The sequence below is a fragment of the Aethina tumida genome, chromosome 5, assembly GCF_024364675.1.
Source record: "Aethina tumida isolate Nest 87 chromosome 5, icAetTumi1.1, whole genome shotgun sequence".
NCBI lineage: Eukaryota > Metazoa > Arthropoda > Insecta > Coleoptera > Nitidulidae > Aethina > Aethina tumida.
This window is the reverse complement of record NC_065439.1, coordinates 4,132,077-4,149,499: the sequence shown is the minus strand read 5'-3', so window position 1 is coordinate 4,149,499 and position 17,423 is coordinate 4,132,077. Positions and strand designations below refer to the sequence as shown.

The 17,423-nt window shown below is 39.2% G+C and overlaps 1 protein-coding gene across 1 annotated transcript in view; it reads right to left on the bottom strand.

Moving 5' to 3' along the window:
* Positions 1-65: 65 nt before the first annotated feature.
* The window catches only part of LOC109600332 (hemicentin-1), a 56,423-nt gene continuing 39,065 nt past the window's right edge, over positions 66-17,423 (bottom strand). Inside the window, exons 2-10 of the mRNA XM_020016471.2 lie at positions 12,405-12,579; positions 9,776-10,050; positions 6,295-6,477; positions 2,867-4,021; positions 1,810-2,378; positions 1,332-1,746; positions 894-1,265; positions 481-834; positions 66-412 (exon numbers count right to left, since the gene is read on the bottom strand). Of these exons, the coding sequence (XP_019872030.1) occupies positions 246-412; positions 481-834; positions 894-1,265; positions 1,332-1,746; positions 1,810-2,378; positions 2,867-4,021; positions 6,295-6,477; positions 9,776-10,050; positions 12,405-12,579 (3,665 nt within the window). The 3' untranslated portion in view covers positions 66-245. The remainder of the gene's footprint in view (positions 413-480; positions 835-893; positions 1,266-1,331; positions 1,747-1,809; positions 2,379-2,866; positions 4,022-6,294; positions 6,478-9,775; positions 10,051-12,404; positions 12,580-17,423) is intronic.

The window sequence follows — 17,423 nt, the reverse complement described above, 5'->3', positions numbered from 1 at the left end:
TACACACATCATGAGACACTCATACAGTGATCAATGAGACTTGATTGATTAATTAATTAATTAATAAACAAAAAAAAAAAAGTGTGAGGTTCAGGTACTTAAGAAGATAAGAATTTTGGATTTGCGTGGATTGTTAATCAAAAAAAAAAAAGGGAAATCGATGAACGGCAAACGGGCGATTTAGAAACGGGGGTGAGAGAGAATTAGCACATCGATACTTTCGAAAGTTCGTTCGTCGTACGTTTTCAGACGATTATCTCGCGGATCACGCGCCTTGTTCGCGAGTTCGGCGTCGAGTACCCACTCTCCAAGCTCTCCTCGTAGCTCAGCGACATGTGTTGCGGCGGCTTCTCGTCCTCCATTTGTTCCAAGTACGGATCCGGCAAGCCACTGACATCATGGTAAGGGGAATCTGGAGCAATCACAACAATTATGATTATAATAGTGAGATAATAGGCACTCGAACAAGTATCAACTCACCGATATGTTGCTCAATGCGCTTCTTGGGTTTATGTACAGCCGCGTAGGGATCACTACAGTAGTCTTGTCTGGACGGATTGTTGCTGTTTCTCATGTAGTCATCACCGTGGTTGCTCTGGGTAGTGATATGTGGATACGGGGCGTAATCATCAACGGCGCCGTAACCTCCGTGCGTGATCGGGTCGTAGCCGTACGAATTCTGCCTGTCCACGTTCATGTGGTGGGGTTGCAGCTGGTTGTTGGAGTTCGTCGAGGCTGCGGCCATCTTCATCTGCCACAACGAGTCTTGCGAGTTGACGCTGCCGCCGTTGTTCGAGTTGGAGTAGCTGTTCTCCAAGTAACCCATGTTAGCCCCTGAAAACAATCGAAAATACGTTTATTTCATGTTGTTGTTATTATTAACCATCACTTACAGTCTCCATTTTGTCTTGGTTGCATGTCTTGGTTGGCCACGTGGTAGCCGTAGCCGTTTTGGGTGGCGTAAACAGTCTTTTGATCCTCCATGGCCAGGGCCAAGTCTAGAGAGTGCTCCAGAGCTTTATTGTCCATGCCAGTCGAAGGGTAATAGGGAGGGGGTGCTTGATTTTGCTGAGGCACAATCGTAGGCCGGACCGAATCCATTTCGTAGTCCTTGGCTTGTTGCGACTTCTTCGATTGGTTCCTCTTGCACCTGCAGAAAATCAACAGCAGTCCCACGAACAGCAGGAACACTATGCAGGAAATAATGATGGCGATGAGAGTCGGAGTAGTCAAAGCAGATGCCTCACGGATGTGTGCATAACCCACTGTAAATGGCAACAACAAATAAACATTACTATTAGTTGGTTAGTTCAATTTAATTGATGACTTACGTTCGGCTTCAACGAACTCCCCACACAGATCGTGGTGCGTCCTGAGGCAAAGTTTCACCCTGAGTCTCGGGTTGTAGTCGTCGTTAACGCCAATCGGCTCGTCCACAAGAGATCGTCCTCCGGAGCGTCTGTTTTCGATTTCATCCAAATTCTTCTCCTTGTAGGTGGGGGTGATGCCCGAAACTTGAAGGGGCAGGGTGTCGATGACTTGCCAGGCGGTGATCGGATGATTTTCGTTGGCAACTGATTCAACTATGGCAATCAATGGCAAGCAGGTTGCTGGCACGTTTATGGCGAGGGTGTGCGACGCTCTGTTGTAAGAAACTCTTTGCGGAAGCGGTATTCTATCTACACGCGTTGTCACTTTGATTTCCTGGGAATTGTCGCTGTTTCCTTTTGTGTTCAAAGCTTTCACCTAAAGCGACAAGTTAAAAAATTAATATCGTGTGCAAATCGACTGATTTTTTAGACGACTTACCTTGAATAGATAGCTTTGGTGCTGTTCCAAGTGAGAAACGTTGCAGGGCACGTTCTGTTGACAGTCCACTTCTGACCAGTCGGCCGATTTGGTGACGGTTCCGCAACCATCAACGACGATATCGTCGTCACTTGAAATCTTTTTATAAGAGACGAAGTATTTAGTGTTGAAAATGCCCCCGTTAAATCCAGGTTCCCACCCCAGAGTGACAAAATTGTGTCCCGTGTGCAAAGAAACCAATTTCGTCGGCTTCTCCGGTGGGCCCTTGGGTTGCAATTTAATTTTCGTTTCGATCGTACCCAGATTATTAACGATTTCGCATTTGTAATCGCCGTAATCTTGTTTCTTGATGTTGGAGATTTTCAAGGTGCTCGTATAGACGTCGTTGTCGTCCACGGTGGTTTGAACGATGTAATGTCCTTCGGAAGAGGAGTGCAAAGGGGCACCGTTATTTCCAAAGAACCACTTGAATTCTGGTTTTGGGTAAGCTTGCACTCGACACACGACCTCGGCCGTCTCGGACATGTCGTAGGCCACTTTGTTGTATTGGTGCAGCACGATCGGTTCATCTGAAATTGATATTGCGGCTCAGTTTTAAAGTTTCAGCAAGTGACAAAAGATTAATGTATTAACCAATAAAGTAGATTGCTTCCACTATCCAATGCTATTAGTCGGAATTGAGCCATCAATAGGTCCATTTAAATGAAATTCTGTGATAAATTATTCAGACGTCGAATGCAAGAAATATTGTGGTTTAAAAGAAATCGATCTGTTAACTTGATACGTTTACGCTCTGGTTACCGGAGACCAATCATTATAATCCTGAAACCACCACCACCACCATCATTAACCTATACCACAGTAAAAAAGGCATTTATGAACTTGTGTTTAAGTTTTTTTAAGTCGAGTAATTACCTAGTTGTTCATCGGTGTTTTTATATAAAATAATAAGTTTCCTGTAGTCGTTTTTGTTGGCGTAAAATTGCCTTACAATTAGCATGCAACAAGAAACGAGAAGAAGGAGATGCTCCACTGATTCGTACGATCGGATACTTACGTTCGATTTTGAGGTGCATGGTGCTCTCGGATCGTTTGACTTCGTTCTCGAAAGAACAGGCGTAGACGCCCCTGTCGCTGGGCAGCAGCTCGTTCCCGTTGGGCCTGGCCTTACCGCTGAACTTTAGCACGCTCTGTGCGGTCACGGCGCCGTTGCTGCTCTCCGTGAACTCCGTCTTCACCTCATACATATTCGCGTCGGCGGTCAGCTCCTCGTCGTCCTTCAGCCACCTAACCATCGGTCGCGGTTTTCCCTTGGCGTTGCACGCCACCGAGAAGTCCCTGTCGCCGACACGTTTCGTCTCCAACGGCTTGAGTTTCAGTTTGAAACTGGGCGGTTGGTGCACTTCCAAGTTGACCGAGGCCATTTCGCCGGGTCCCAACTCGTTTGTGGCCTGGCAATTGTAGACGCCCTCCGTGCCCAAATTGGCGTTGGCGATCGTGTATTTAGTGCCGGTCGCCAGGATGGTGTTCTGACCGTCGGAGCCGATCCTGAACCAGCGGTATTGCGGTAGCGGCCAGCCCGGCGGAGTTGCGGTGCAAGTCAGCGTCACGGCCGATCCCTCCGTAGCCACAGGCTTGTCCGGCATTATCCGCGCTTTGCCCGGCTTATGGCGTATCAGCAGGGCGATCGACACGTTTCCGATCTTCTCCGTTCGCCGCATCGGCAGCGTGCTGGGGCTGATTATGTTCACTGCCCGACATATGTACGTGCCCGCGTTCTCGGCCGTCACATGGCTGAGCCGCAGAGTGTCTCCGACTTGTCGGAAGTCGGGCTTCCCATCCTTAACCCACTCTATTATCATCGGGCTGGGGTTGGACGTGACGTTACACTTAATATAGACACTCTCTCCTTCTTCGGCTTCTTTCGTTTTGGCCTCCAGCGTCACGATGGGGCCGTACAGCACATCTAATGTGATTTCCTTCTCTCCAACTTTGCCAAGTCCGTTGTCGGCGCTGCAGGAGTACTTGCCGGCGTCCTGCACACTAACTCGGTGGATGACGTGGTTGTTGGTGCTGGTTAAAAAGCGGCCGTTCTTCGTCCACCTGACGCTGGAAACTTTCGGCTTTGAATCGACGGTACACTGCAACGTGGCTGACGAGTCCCTTTCTACTCTCAGAGGGTTTTCAGGTCCCACGTCCACGCGAGGGAAATCTGAAATTAAACGAATACATTACAGTAAATGATGGCACATCACCAGTTTTCACTTGTGGCTTGCACCGGGATAAATCCGGCGAGTCCGGATTTACGTTGAGCAGGAAGAATGTGGTTTGTAATTCTAATTATGCTTTTGATGGCCTTTCAAGTGCAGCTTTTATTACATCTTTGTTGAGAAAATGAGAGGCTGTGGGATAAATATTTTACTCTACTCAGCACATTATTGAGTTTTGAATACTTTCATCAATAATTAAAAAAACAAAGAGTCGGAAGGAAAAAGGACTTGCATTAGCTAAGATTTATTTAGTATTTTGTAAGGCTGTGCAGGAAAGTTGTTGTTTCATAAAAGAGAGTCGTGCCACGGGAACATTTAAAATAATTCTTCGTAGTTGCTTGTAAATGGGAGACCATAAAAATAATGACCAACTTACGTTCGTTTCCGCTTAGTTTTTTTAGAATTCCCTTCAATAGGTCATTCGTAGAATGTGCGGAGCAATATTAAGTTTGTTGCAGGAAGTTGATCCCAGAACAATTAGGATTTTTCCGCCGTCAGAAAGGAAAATGAAACTTTGTTGAATGATTAACAGAATATTTAATCCGGCTGGAAATCTGCCAGACCCTGCTAAATTACTTTTATATTAAAACCTAATTTTAATCCAACTACACACTAATTAGGATATCCAATATTCGGTAAATCATCCCGTATGTATCCGTTATCAAACACAAAGTTGGATTGTAATTGGCCGATACAGAAACAGGCGCATTTAATTGCATTCGATAATTACAAACCGGTGCTGCTGTGGTGGTCCATTTTTCTAAACTTCCATCTGCTAAAACGACATTTTTACTGATGCTTTATAAGTTAATAAAGGAGCTGCCGAAATAAATTCTTTTCCTCACTCAATTTAAAAAATTCACCATTTAATTCGTTGTGTAAATACAGTTCAATAAAAAAGTGATGGCAGAAAATGGAACCGGGCCGGATTTATAATTGCACAGTCGGCTTACAAATTGATAGTTTAATTCAAAATTTAAATATCGTCGTAAAATTGGGACGGAACGTTAACGACGTCCCTTCACGTGAACGCAGGAAATTCGCTTTGTTTCACTGCTGAAATAGATGTAAATATGTGTAAAGTACACCGTGTTTGTTAGTTCAGGAATTACGACCATAACTTCGATATTAGAACCGTTTGAATATTTAGGACTCTAGTTATGGAAACTTTGGAAAAAGTGAACAAAAATTAGAGTTCTGAATTGTAAATGAGCTTTCCAAACTTCATAAAATTTTGCTAGTGATAAGATTTTCAGGTACTTTCTTTTCAAAATAAATCTACATTTGAATTTGTATTAAAGATGATTAGTACCTTAACAAAATATTAGTATGGTAAATATTTAGAGTATATTTAGGGTGCGATGAAAACTTTAATTGATTGTAACTTTCTAATTTCGTTTTAAATAGCTGAAACATGTGTGAGAAAGATGTGTTAACACTGTTGGAAGTCCACACGAAAAAACCGACTCGGGAGCCACATCCAGTTAATTTGAGTAAACGGGAGCACCGTTATAAATTGTGCATGTTTAATTCGGCATGTTTGCACACGTGCTCTGCAAACGGTTTCGCGTAACCCTCCAAGTTTGGGGCTTATCGAATCGCCGACCGAATTACGTCGCATTCCATCCCATCTCCGAACACAGAAAAGGCGTTTTATGAATTTCCAAACGTAAACAACGGCGGACACGTGTTTCCGGTCCCAGCCTCGATTATTTACAAGGATTTGCCAGATGTCCGTGTTCGGGGCACATCAGCAACGCGCTGCGAAAAGAGTTTTGTTTCCGACACCGATACAGTAAACATTCGTCACTGTTTATTGGTTTAGGCGGCCTATTTGCGAATCATGCACTAATAAATGCTGCAAAGCTGTTTTCATTGCTGGCCGTAAATGAGTGATTTGTTGATAGCCACCCAATCGATTAGGCGGCATAAAAATACACTTTTTCCTGCTGCTACAAAACCTTTTGTCCTAAGCCTTTTGTTCTGCGCCAACTTGTTCGATTAATCACGTCCGACTGTGCTGCGAGATGTTTTAAATCCATTTTTGCCCGTGATTAATTAAACAGCCCCAAATAAAAACAGGTAACTAACAACTGAAAACCACATTTTCAAAATTACAGCACCACTATTAAAATTACATGTACTGTTAAGTGCACTTTGCACCTCCTAAATCCTAAATAATTAAACGTAAAGCTGGAAAGATTGAATAACTTACAGTTGACGCTGAGGGAGACGGTGGAGATCATCTTCTTGTCCTCAGGTAGGGCCCTGTTCCACACCTCGCACCTGAACACGGCGTCGTCGTCCTCCTTGGACGGCATTATGGAGAGGGTGGCGGTGGTGGGTTGGTCTCTCGAGCCGCCGTTCTTGAGGGCCGCCTCTAAAGGATACATCGAACCTGCGGGAAGAGAGGAAAACGTGACACACGAGTGGCTAATTGATCTGAGAAACGGCGAAGCGTTTCGTCAGCCTAAAACTGGAACGAATATGCATAAATATTGCTTCACGGTTAATTGCAGCGAATGCAATTGTTGGTTGGCGTTACAATTAGATTTTATCTACACACCTATTAAGAAATACAAGCAGCAGTGGATGGGCCAGCATAACAATGCAAATTTGAACGATTAATTTAATAAACAGGAAATCAATAAATTAATTAACACGAAAGTCTCGAAACTGAATGTGAGAAATATGGTAAAATTGCTTTTATTTCGCAGTTACTTGCTGCACTAAAAAAAACACAAAAAACGAATTAATCGCTGAAATTTTAATGTTGCAGAAAGTAGAAATGCAAAAATTCCAATCTATATGTAAATGAACTATCAATATTTACATTTTATTTTTTAGCTGGAGTGAAATTAAGTGCGAAACATTCATTTTTTCCGGTCGGTACTTAGGTACGATACAACACGAGCAAACGTGGCCCGTTTTGTTTGAGCGAACTCGTTTCCACCGACCCAACTAGTCCACAATTTCACCGAGCCAAGTTCTCACAGAAACTGTTCGACGGAAGTCGCTTGTTTTAAATATCTCCTAGGAAATGACTAACATCAAGCCGTGCAGCAATTAATTCTTCTTTGCGATCTCGTTACTCATTTGAATTCAATCGCCGATCCATTTTTTCCATCAACAATTCCCGCTGGATTTAATTAAAAGTGCTCCTTCGCCGACCGAAATCGGGAGACAATTCCTCGGTCATTTTTAATCCGGTCGGTGTTTGTTTGACCGGAAAGGTGATGATAATCGGGGAATTACTGAAATTATGACGTTTTCTTCGTTGGAGCTTCGGATTAAAGTGTTTCATTAATATTTAATTCCTTTCACAGTTCTTCGCACGTTTCTGGTTTTGAAAAGCGAGGGTCAGAAAAAACTGGTGAATATTTTATTAAGTGTGTGTATATATAAAGCGACGGTTTGATGCCATAACATAATATCCTTAAAAATTCCTATTTTTTTGACAAGGGTCGGTTTTTCTGTCGACGTTCCTGCAACGAGCTGTCACGTCGGGTTTCAACGGCAACTGGTAAATTTATCAGGCCCGCCTCCAGTCAATTATTGTCTGGAAGAAGGAAGAGAATAATACATGTTGCGTCAAAAAGTGTGCGGAGTGCACAACACAAACGGACGGACGAATTAGTCTTTGAAAATTGGCCATATCTTATCCGTCTTTTTCCGCTCCAAAACAAAGTTGCTGCTGGCTGCGTTGAAACCGTCGGAATGCTCGTTGACCCGACATTCTGACCGTATCTATCCTCCAACAACAATTAAGCCGTTCCGAAGTAAATTTGGCAGCTATTGTTCCACCGAAATCGGGGACGATTAAACGGGATCACATGTGGCATTCAGGTTAATTGAAAAAAGATTTTACACGCCCATTACACACACCGCCGTCGTTTATTTCTGCCTCCCGTTCATCGTTTCGGGGGATTGTTCGTGATCGTAAATTAAAAACCGATGCGATTTGGCGTTTTCCAGCGCAAACAATTTATTTGTCCCTCAAAAGCGGGATTCGATGTTAAGAACGTTTCAGCAACTGTACTCCACTTCCGAAACTAAAATACTAAAATGTAGCGTCAAACGCATCGTTGGCAAGTTTCAATTAATTCCCCTTTGTCCCAATCGAATTCCGTTTAATTAAATTTATACTCAAAAAACGTTGCTACACAGAGGATTAGTCTCACTCCGATTTTAATAAAAACGAATTAATTAGACGGTCGCCAATTAAAACCCAAACATTTCGAACACGTCAAAATTTAATTATAAACACTTTCGCAGCAACACATTTTGCGAAATGTATCACGTCCCGTTCGCATAACACATCCGGGCATCAGATGTTCCGTTTCCAATAACTTTTGTTTCAAAGTTCAATTTGTCAGAAGAGATAAGTCATGCAAAAAAAAATTAACGGCGACATCCGTGACTGCGACACGATGTGCAGCGGAATATGACAAAGCCTTTTATTTTGCAGTTTCTGTTTTTCTTTTCCTGCTGTGTAGGCGAAATGAACAACGTGTGACGTGGATAAAGTATTTGAATTTGGCGCCCTTTTATGAACTCCAGGGGATGCTTTAAGATTTATTTATCCTTGTTACACATTAACAAAATGTTTTTAAATTTGGCTCACCAACACAAAATAAGCCGATAATCAACCATTCGAATTAATTAAGGTAATAATTTATGCGTATCACAGAGCTAATTGGTTTTAAATATTAATTGCGTTGATAATCCGGAGCCCTGTTAGTTTTTCGATCATACGGCGTTTCCCACGGTGTATATAAAATATTGATTACGGTCCAGTCAATTTGCATGCTTTTCCCGAGACAAATAAGAAGTAAGTGACGTCCATTTAGTATCACCTCCAATTATTTATTTACAATTTTTCTCTAATGTTTACATCCTGCTGAGCTTTAATGGTAATCTACCTTCTTTTGTCTGGTGCATTATCCGTGACTCACACGGCGGCATTAGAGGCACAAATGACTTTATAATTTGCCACGCAGATAGAAAAAGAAGCTTGTGAAATGTTTCCCATATTAGGCAATTTTTAGAAATCGTTTCGCTTTGATATGTCATAAATGCATGAATAAATTTTTTAGAAGACGCTCATAAAAATGGTGTGCAACCCAATTCGCCATGCATTGCTAAACAAAGTTAAGTAATTCGTAATTTATGCATAACACAGCAATATTGCTTGTGTTGTTCTAAGTAAACACAAACAGAAATGTGTAACAGTAAAGCATAAATTTGTGTAATGTTGCACTTTAGGTGATTAATTGACTGTACTTTGCAGGAACTGATGGCAAAAATGGTGCTCATCTTGTTCCTGCATAGGTGTGCCAGGGACAGTTAAACTTGGTAAGCTTCGAACGTGATTTAATGGAACATCAATCAGCCACATCGATTATTATAATTTGATATTTAACCAGAATTGTACATCAAATATTTTAACGTGTCAATATTTAATCGTTAAACACAACACATGCACCTACAGTATTTGTGGCAATCATCATTATCTCCCCCTCCCAACTTTAGATTCCAATTATATTGATGTTTTTATTAATTTTTTACATTTTTTCCCCATAACTGAAACAAATTTAAATCAATTATTGCCTTTCAAATGTTTGTTTTTCATTCATTACAACATGACACACATATTCGTTCCAATTTTGATAAGTTTTTGAGCATGAAGAACTCACCTTCCCTGTACCACTTGACCTGGGGATCGGGCGAGCCGCCGACGCTGCTGCACGTCAGCTCCTGCCTCTTGCCCTCGGTGGCGGTGACGTGGGAGCTGGGCGCGATCTGCGGCTCCTGCGGCGCCGTGAGCACCGTCAGCGTGTACCGTTGCACGTGCAGATTGGTACCGGAGCCGGCCATCTTGACTTTGCACTCGAAACGGCCGTTGTCGCGGTCGTAGCTGGCGTTCGAGATCAGCAGGTCGTAGACGCCCTTCTCCGGCTGGTAGTTGAGCCTGGAACAAGATGGGACGTTCAGTTTGACAATGCCGTAAATTTATCCGAGGTAATTACACTAAAATCCCGCCACACAATTATAAAGCAATTCCGTGGCATGCAGCGACGAACGTGAGGGCCAATTATTAAGGCAAGAACTGGTGTTGCTTCGTAAATACGTCGGCAAAAAGTGTCACGTAAAACTCTCGACTCTAATTATGATTTTAAAATGTAATTTATCATTCACTGCTCCGGTTGGGGAACTCTTTCCTCCGTTTAACGTGTTTTACGGTTATTTTAAACGTTCACAATCAACAGAACAAACCCGATTATCGAATATTTGGCGTCGGGCTTCGTCAGCAGACAACCAATAAGGCAATAAGCCAATAAGGTTAGGAGTGTGCGTTTTTTTTATTAAAAATATCGTTGCGGGTAGTCTTTTGTAGAACATATCACGTACCGTATTGTGTCTGATGAATGGCTGAGGACGTGACAGTCATACAATACAACGCCACTACCGGAAGATTCAATGAGCAACATTTTCAATACGGACGGTAGTTCACGGAGTGCATTAACGCCATCTGTACACACACACACACCTTTGGTAAACCTTCAAAAAGGGGACGGCCACTTTAAAAGTTAGTTAACCACTTTTGGCATATTTTTCTTTTCGACTTCAACTTCAGAATTATTTTACGTGTTCGGTGCGAGAGTGCACTTTTTCTTCGAATCTCCTGACCCATTTAAATTGCTAATTAAATACTTTTAATTAATTAGAGTGTATAATAAAGTTAATGTTTATTTATTACTCCTTCCGACAAAATGTATTGAATATTCAAATCCGGCCTAAAACTAATTAAAAAGACAACCTATTAAATGTCTCTTATTTAATATGAAAACTTTCAGTCGAATTACAGACGAAATTTGATTAAAGAACTTTTCTTGACAACCAAAATATTTCAACTTTGTACCCGTGGAATTATTTATTAATTTCGTATAAATCGGATCATGTTGCACAAACACGACTATATATATTAATTATCGTCAAGCTAATTACATCGAAAACAATAATTAATATTAATTCAATCAGATAATATATAATATAATAATATTCGTTCAGAAAAAAAGGGGTAAACTGGCAAAGACAATAATTACTGTTAAGTCTGTTGAGTCCACAACTCATTATAACTTTCTGGGCTGAAAAATTGGCAATTATCCTCAGAAATCCCGAAGGCGGAAGAACAATTCTTTGAAATGCAAGTAACCGAATTTCAATTTATTAGTTCTAATTAAAATACGGGCGTCGGAGTTTGTCAAGTCATTATCTGTGGGGAGGAACGCAGCATCGCGTGGGTGGAACTTGTGCAAACAATAATTAACGTTGACTAATATTTTTGTAATTAAAAAAAAGGTTGGGAAATGTTTCGCTCCGGTCGACAATGACTTCAGGATGTTGGGCTTGCTAAATTTTTAATATTTACCAACAAAGTTTAAAAATATACAAAAATTATAAGTACTTTTTAAATAAGAATAATTTTATTTCCGAACAAAACTCTTCAATAGTTTAATGTTGGGATAATTAGGACCCCTTTAATAATTCCTAATGTACTTAATATTATTCAAAGTTAATTAAACAGTCGATTTGGCAACAAATGTATTATTCTTTGTGTAACTAAACTTTTACGTTTAGTTAATTTTATATAATAATTATTAAAATTCAAAAAAATATTTGTACCCAATAAGTTATAAAGGCTTTCTTGATGCTAGAAACTATTTTTTTTTTGTTTGTCCTTATATCATAAAAAACGTAAAATAAATAAGCGAGAAGAAATTAATATAGAAACCTGTATCATTCTACTTGTGTTATTATTAGAAAGATGGCAGTGCGAACGTAATTTAATTCGGTAATATAAATATATTATTAAAGGAATATTTTAAACAATTAATTAAAATAGTAAAATTACAACAATATAAAATTAATATTATAATTATAGATAATTTATGTTATTTTTAACAATTATTTGGAATTGATTTTGGGCTATGTTTCTTAATAAAAATAACAATATATTTATACCATTTTAAAAAAATGTAAAAAAATAAAATTTACAAAATTTTGTTTATATTTGTTAAATAAAATGTTAAATATATTTTGTAAACATACAAATTGGTAAAAAAACAAAATCAAATATTAGAAGAATTTCTTATAAAAATTTAATATTAAAAAGTTATTGACTAAACATTGAAGTGTATTTAGAGTTTATAAAAAAAGGAATTAAATTTCTTTTCAAAGCATTAAAAAAATTGATTGAGTTTCTATTTTCAGGTATGATGATCTATAAATAAGTTATAATGGGTGTTTGTGTTTGTCACTTACTTGTAGTTGTTGTCCAACGGGACATTTCCTATGGCGACACTGTCGTGGGTTTCTTTATTGTGTTTCGTCCAATAAAAGAGCGTTTTTTCGGCCGTCGGAGAGAATCTACACTCCAACGTGACGTCCTCTTTTTCTCTCGTATCTCTGCTCACATCGTCGGCTCTCGTTGAAACACCTGAAAAGTAATATAAAACAACCGTCACTTTTTTGCTCATATTCTTTTGTTCATAGATTCTTTGGATTAGTGAAGTTTTAACAACATTTTTGTCAGTCGGGATTAAATTTATAATTAATTTCAACAGTTTCAAAATACGTTTTTTGTTGCTCAAATAAATAAATATTTAAAAAAATATATAAAAACCGTCACATTTTAAATAAAATAAAATTTTTACCGTTTATATCAACAATCAGGGGTTGAGGATTTGATAAACGCACTGTTTTAACTGAACGCAATTATTTTATGGTCGAAAAGTTTTCATTTAATTGTGAGTGTGACTATAATAAAAGAGATAAAACTCGATTCATTAAATCATAAATTCAAAATAAAAAGTTAAATGAAAGTGCAGATGTTCAATTCCAGCAATAACAATTTAATAACCAAACCCACAAAAAGAGAACTACACGATCCCCCGAAAAAAATAGACGTATAAAACACGAGCCCGTCTCATTTTTTTGCGTCAACGCATTCATCATGTGTCTAGCGCAGCTTTTTTACATTCGACGTTGTTACTTGGTGCGTCCATTCTTGTGCCACGACGACTCGAAGAGAGTTCAAGGTGAGTCTTAATCGATCGTGCATCGATTTACGTAAGGAGAAAAGTGAGGAGCTGATGTCTTTGGAGGCACGCGTCGGTGCTGCGGTCGGAGACTCATCCGTGCGTCCAACATCGCCGTCGCCACACGTGACCATCAACCAAAAACAAACCGAAGTGTCGAACAATAATTTGCGGAAATGAGTCCGCCGCTTCGCCCACTTAATATTCCGAGTGGCTTCGCTGAAATTTGCAAACTTCAGCATTGACTATCTAAACTTTCTTAATTTCCTTGTGTTTTAATATAATTTAGAATGTTTATTGCCCGCTTTTCATGTAAGCAATAAGTTGTTGGATAAACTGGGCACTAATTGAATGATACCCAAAACTTCTTTTCCCTCAAACTTCCTTTCGAATTATGCTAAACTAATCCCGAGTACGGGAAGCTTTTTTCACTTCAAGTTGAGCAAACAAATTCTTTAATTTCTTCCTAATTGGTGAAGGTATCCAATTAAATGTTAATTGAACTGAATTAGCAGGAATTGATGGTAACCTTAACATAGGCTTTTATGTATTTAATAGAGAAGGAGAGGTTTTAATTAAAATGAAGATATTTTACTTCTTTTTTAATATATGTCAAAGGTTTTAAAAACTAATTGACTTAAATTGACAAAACGTTAGTTGAGTGGAAAGAAGAGGAAGAGAAAAAGTTCAATATTAAATAAGTTGAGTAATAATTTAATGATTCTCGAATTACTTTTGGAGCAAAGTTGCTTTGAAATTATGTGAAATTAGTTTGAATAAAGACCGGAAACAATTAGTAAACAAACACACGTTATCAGTGGGAAGTTGTCGCCCCGATCGGCAACAAATTAAGACGATAAAGTCACCCCCGACGTCTCGTGCCTTATTTATATTTTTATTGCTCCGGATCGGGGTGGATTTCCGTGCCATTCCCGCATAGACTTCGCAAATAAACCCGGATTTTTATGTCGGTGCGTAACGATTTATCGCCGGCCGAAAATATTTTTTAAGATGCCCCCCTTAAAATCGTGCAGTGGGTCACGCGAAAATCCTGCAAGGAACCATGTGTTATGGAATTTCGCCGTCTCGTGGTTTTTATCAACGTGTGCTCAGATATTTATCAGGTCCGTTTTCGTGATGCTCCCATAGACTATCTGTGTTCGAGCAACACGAACTTTATGACGACACGAACATGTAAATTGTCTTAATACACGATGTATATACAATTTTCCCTTTTTTATTTTATGCTTTTTTGTGTTTCTCCCATAAATGAGCTCGTAAGTTCAGTTTGTTGTTTCGTTGGAGCAGCTTTTTATTGTACACCGTAGGTAAAGATAAATTGTGGCGTCCTCCTGCAAGTAATGTTATATTCGTAGAAGGCAATAACGCTAGAAATACGTTTTGCTGACGAAAAAAACGTTCGTTAAACGAGTTCTACTGGTTTATTTTAATGTTGTGCATGTTCTTTGAACTCTGATACGTTTCGCATCGGGGACGTCGATCGTAAATAAACCAGCACGCTTTACCTGTTCCTCTTCGTCACTTCCAACGTAAAGGAGTCGAAACTGTTCTTCATTAAATTGACTTTGCTTCAACACGAACCTATTGTTTGGGCGAGAAAAAGTGGAAGACAACAAGAGACTTCAATTACTGATATTCACACCAGATTTACGTGATTGTTCTTTCTGTTGATCAATCGTAAATAAACAAGTAAGCTTTGTCTTTTTGTGTGTCACACCTTTTAATGATAATTAAGGCGCAGAGTCGGCGAAGAAAAAAAAACATATTCCTCTTTGAATATTTTATCAGGTGGCGTGGCAAAGAAGAGGTCCTCTTTTTAGTCGTTGTGTTTACCCGTTTAAAACTTTTTGTGTTACCTGGCGCCTTTAGATTGTATCATTAACGTCAATATGGCCAACGGTTTTTAGCTGGGCTCGCTGCGAATCTTCCTTCCTTCCTTCCTGACTCGTTCTACTTAAAAACCTGCTTTAATTTATAATTATAATTAGTCAAAGCACTTCACCCTTTCGGAGGCGACAGGGATGAAACTTATGATTTTTTTTTTTTATTAAATTTGCACCAGACTTGGGAGCCAATTTATATCAAAGTTTGCAGGTAAAAAATGATTATTCATGAGCCAAAGGCGAATCAATTAGTATCGTAATTCATTTTTTATTTAATTAAAATTAAAGTACTCCACGAAATGGGCAAGTCAACACGTTTGCCATTTTTGGGGAACTACATTAACTCCATGCAACTCCCAAGTGAAGCGAAGACAGAGGTAGAAATCCCCTCGTTAGGACGGTGGGTTCAATTCGAGTGCTTAGTGTTTATCCAGTTTAAAAGTAAACTAATTGGGTATGGCGATCAGGCCCATACATGTAAATTACATAAGCTGAGGGCCCGACGGAATACCAATACGTCAGGAGAACGATGGGAACGCGGAGGATATGCAGATCGGGTACGCAGCGCAGCCAAAGGTGTATTAACCATTCAGAAGTTGAGCGTAATTCCGAAAACTGTGCACACACATCCAAATTACACAGGTGTTTACTATTCATGCGGGCGAAACGTAAAGTGATCCGCAATGAAATGGATGAAATTCGAAAACAGTTGTTTAAGGATCGTTATATAAAATATGGACTTGCCCGGAATTCCGAAGCGACGCTTGATATTCCGGTCGTCGTCCTTCGCGTCATGCGAAAGATTTAAACGGGGGATAATCTATTTCATCTCTGTCGATGTTTGTGGATTAGCACCAAATTGAAGGGAATTGAAACACACCATCAATTCACCTCCACTTCGGAGGCATTTTAAAAACTTAGGGCTGGATCTTATTAGATGAGGAGAAGAAAGATATATTTAACTAATTAAAATGTAAAGATTTTTTCCAGCCCAAATTATAAACCAATCTAGCAACGAACAGGTAAAGTTATTATCCATAATTTGGTCCCGGGACAATGCACATTCCCAATGGACATAATAAGGGTAATTTTAACTCAATTAAATTATAATAGAACGGAAGGACAAATCTCGAATGTTGATTTTCTGTGAGCCATTGTTGGTTTTGTGTCGATTGTAAGAAGGAAATATCAAATACTGTGCGGGTATTATATCACGAAATTGGTACGTAATGTTATTATTGCACTGCTGCAGCATTTCTCCTCTGCATTAAGGTGAAAGGAGCTCTGTTTACTTAAAGACTTTCAAAACCACAGTAAACTGTAACACGACAATGAATTTTATACCAACAGAGAAGAAATGACCTCCAGCTCAGCCTTATCAGGCTAATCAAGTGCCATAATTTTTATGACGGGCCCAAATAATATATTTCGGGCGCGTTCAATTAAAAAACGGCCCCGAAGACATTCTAATGATGACGAAGACGTCGATAAGAGTCGTTAAAGAAGCGGAGAAGCGGAGGAACGGGCCAGTGGCCCCGACACAAGGCGAAGAACGTGGTTGCCACGTTTCCCATGTCGGGACGCCATATGTGGAACTAATGATGCTGTTTGTTTATTGTGTTTTCAGCCGAGATGGGGTTACGGCACCGCTCCAGCCTCCTGCAGATGTGCCTGCACTGGCTGCTTTAATTCGCCTTTTTCCTGCAAATGTGTTACGTGCTATTCGAAATTAAATTATTCGACCGATTTTAATTCCTTCAACACATTAACACTAAATATTTCATGGTATTTGGAATTTATTTTTACAGTAATACGATGAATGAGGTCGAAAATTTATTGGGAATTAAATCCTGACACAATTAAAATTGTAAATTATGGCGGATTTGTTTAGTACATTATAATTTAGTATAATGACATTATAAATGGACTTATTAAAGAGGATTTTAAGCATTTTTTAGAAAGTTATTAATTAAGGCACCTTCTATGCAAATATTAATCTTTTATTTAAGACAATAAATAACAAAATGGAGATACTACAAATTGTAAAATATATGCAAAAACGACACAAACAACAGTTAGAAAGTCACAACTTCAGAAATATCAGGTGACCGCAAACCACATGAATATTAACATTAGTAAAAGCGACATCTTAAACATGTAAATGAGACTGCTGGAAAGTATCTAATTAATTATAATTATTCTCATCAAGTCTCTCCTATGGGATAAATCAAAGAAAACAAGAGATTACATGAAACTTCTATTCACATTCAACAAAGAATGAAATAAAATTAAGAAGAAAAAAGTATTTTAATAAAGTTTACTGAACTTGAATGATTAAA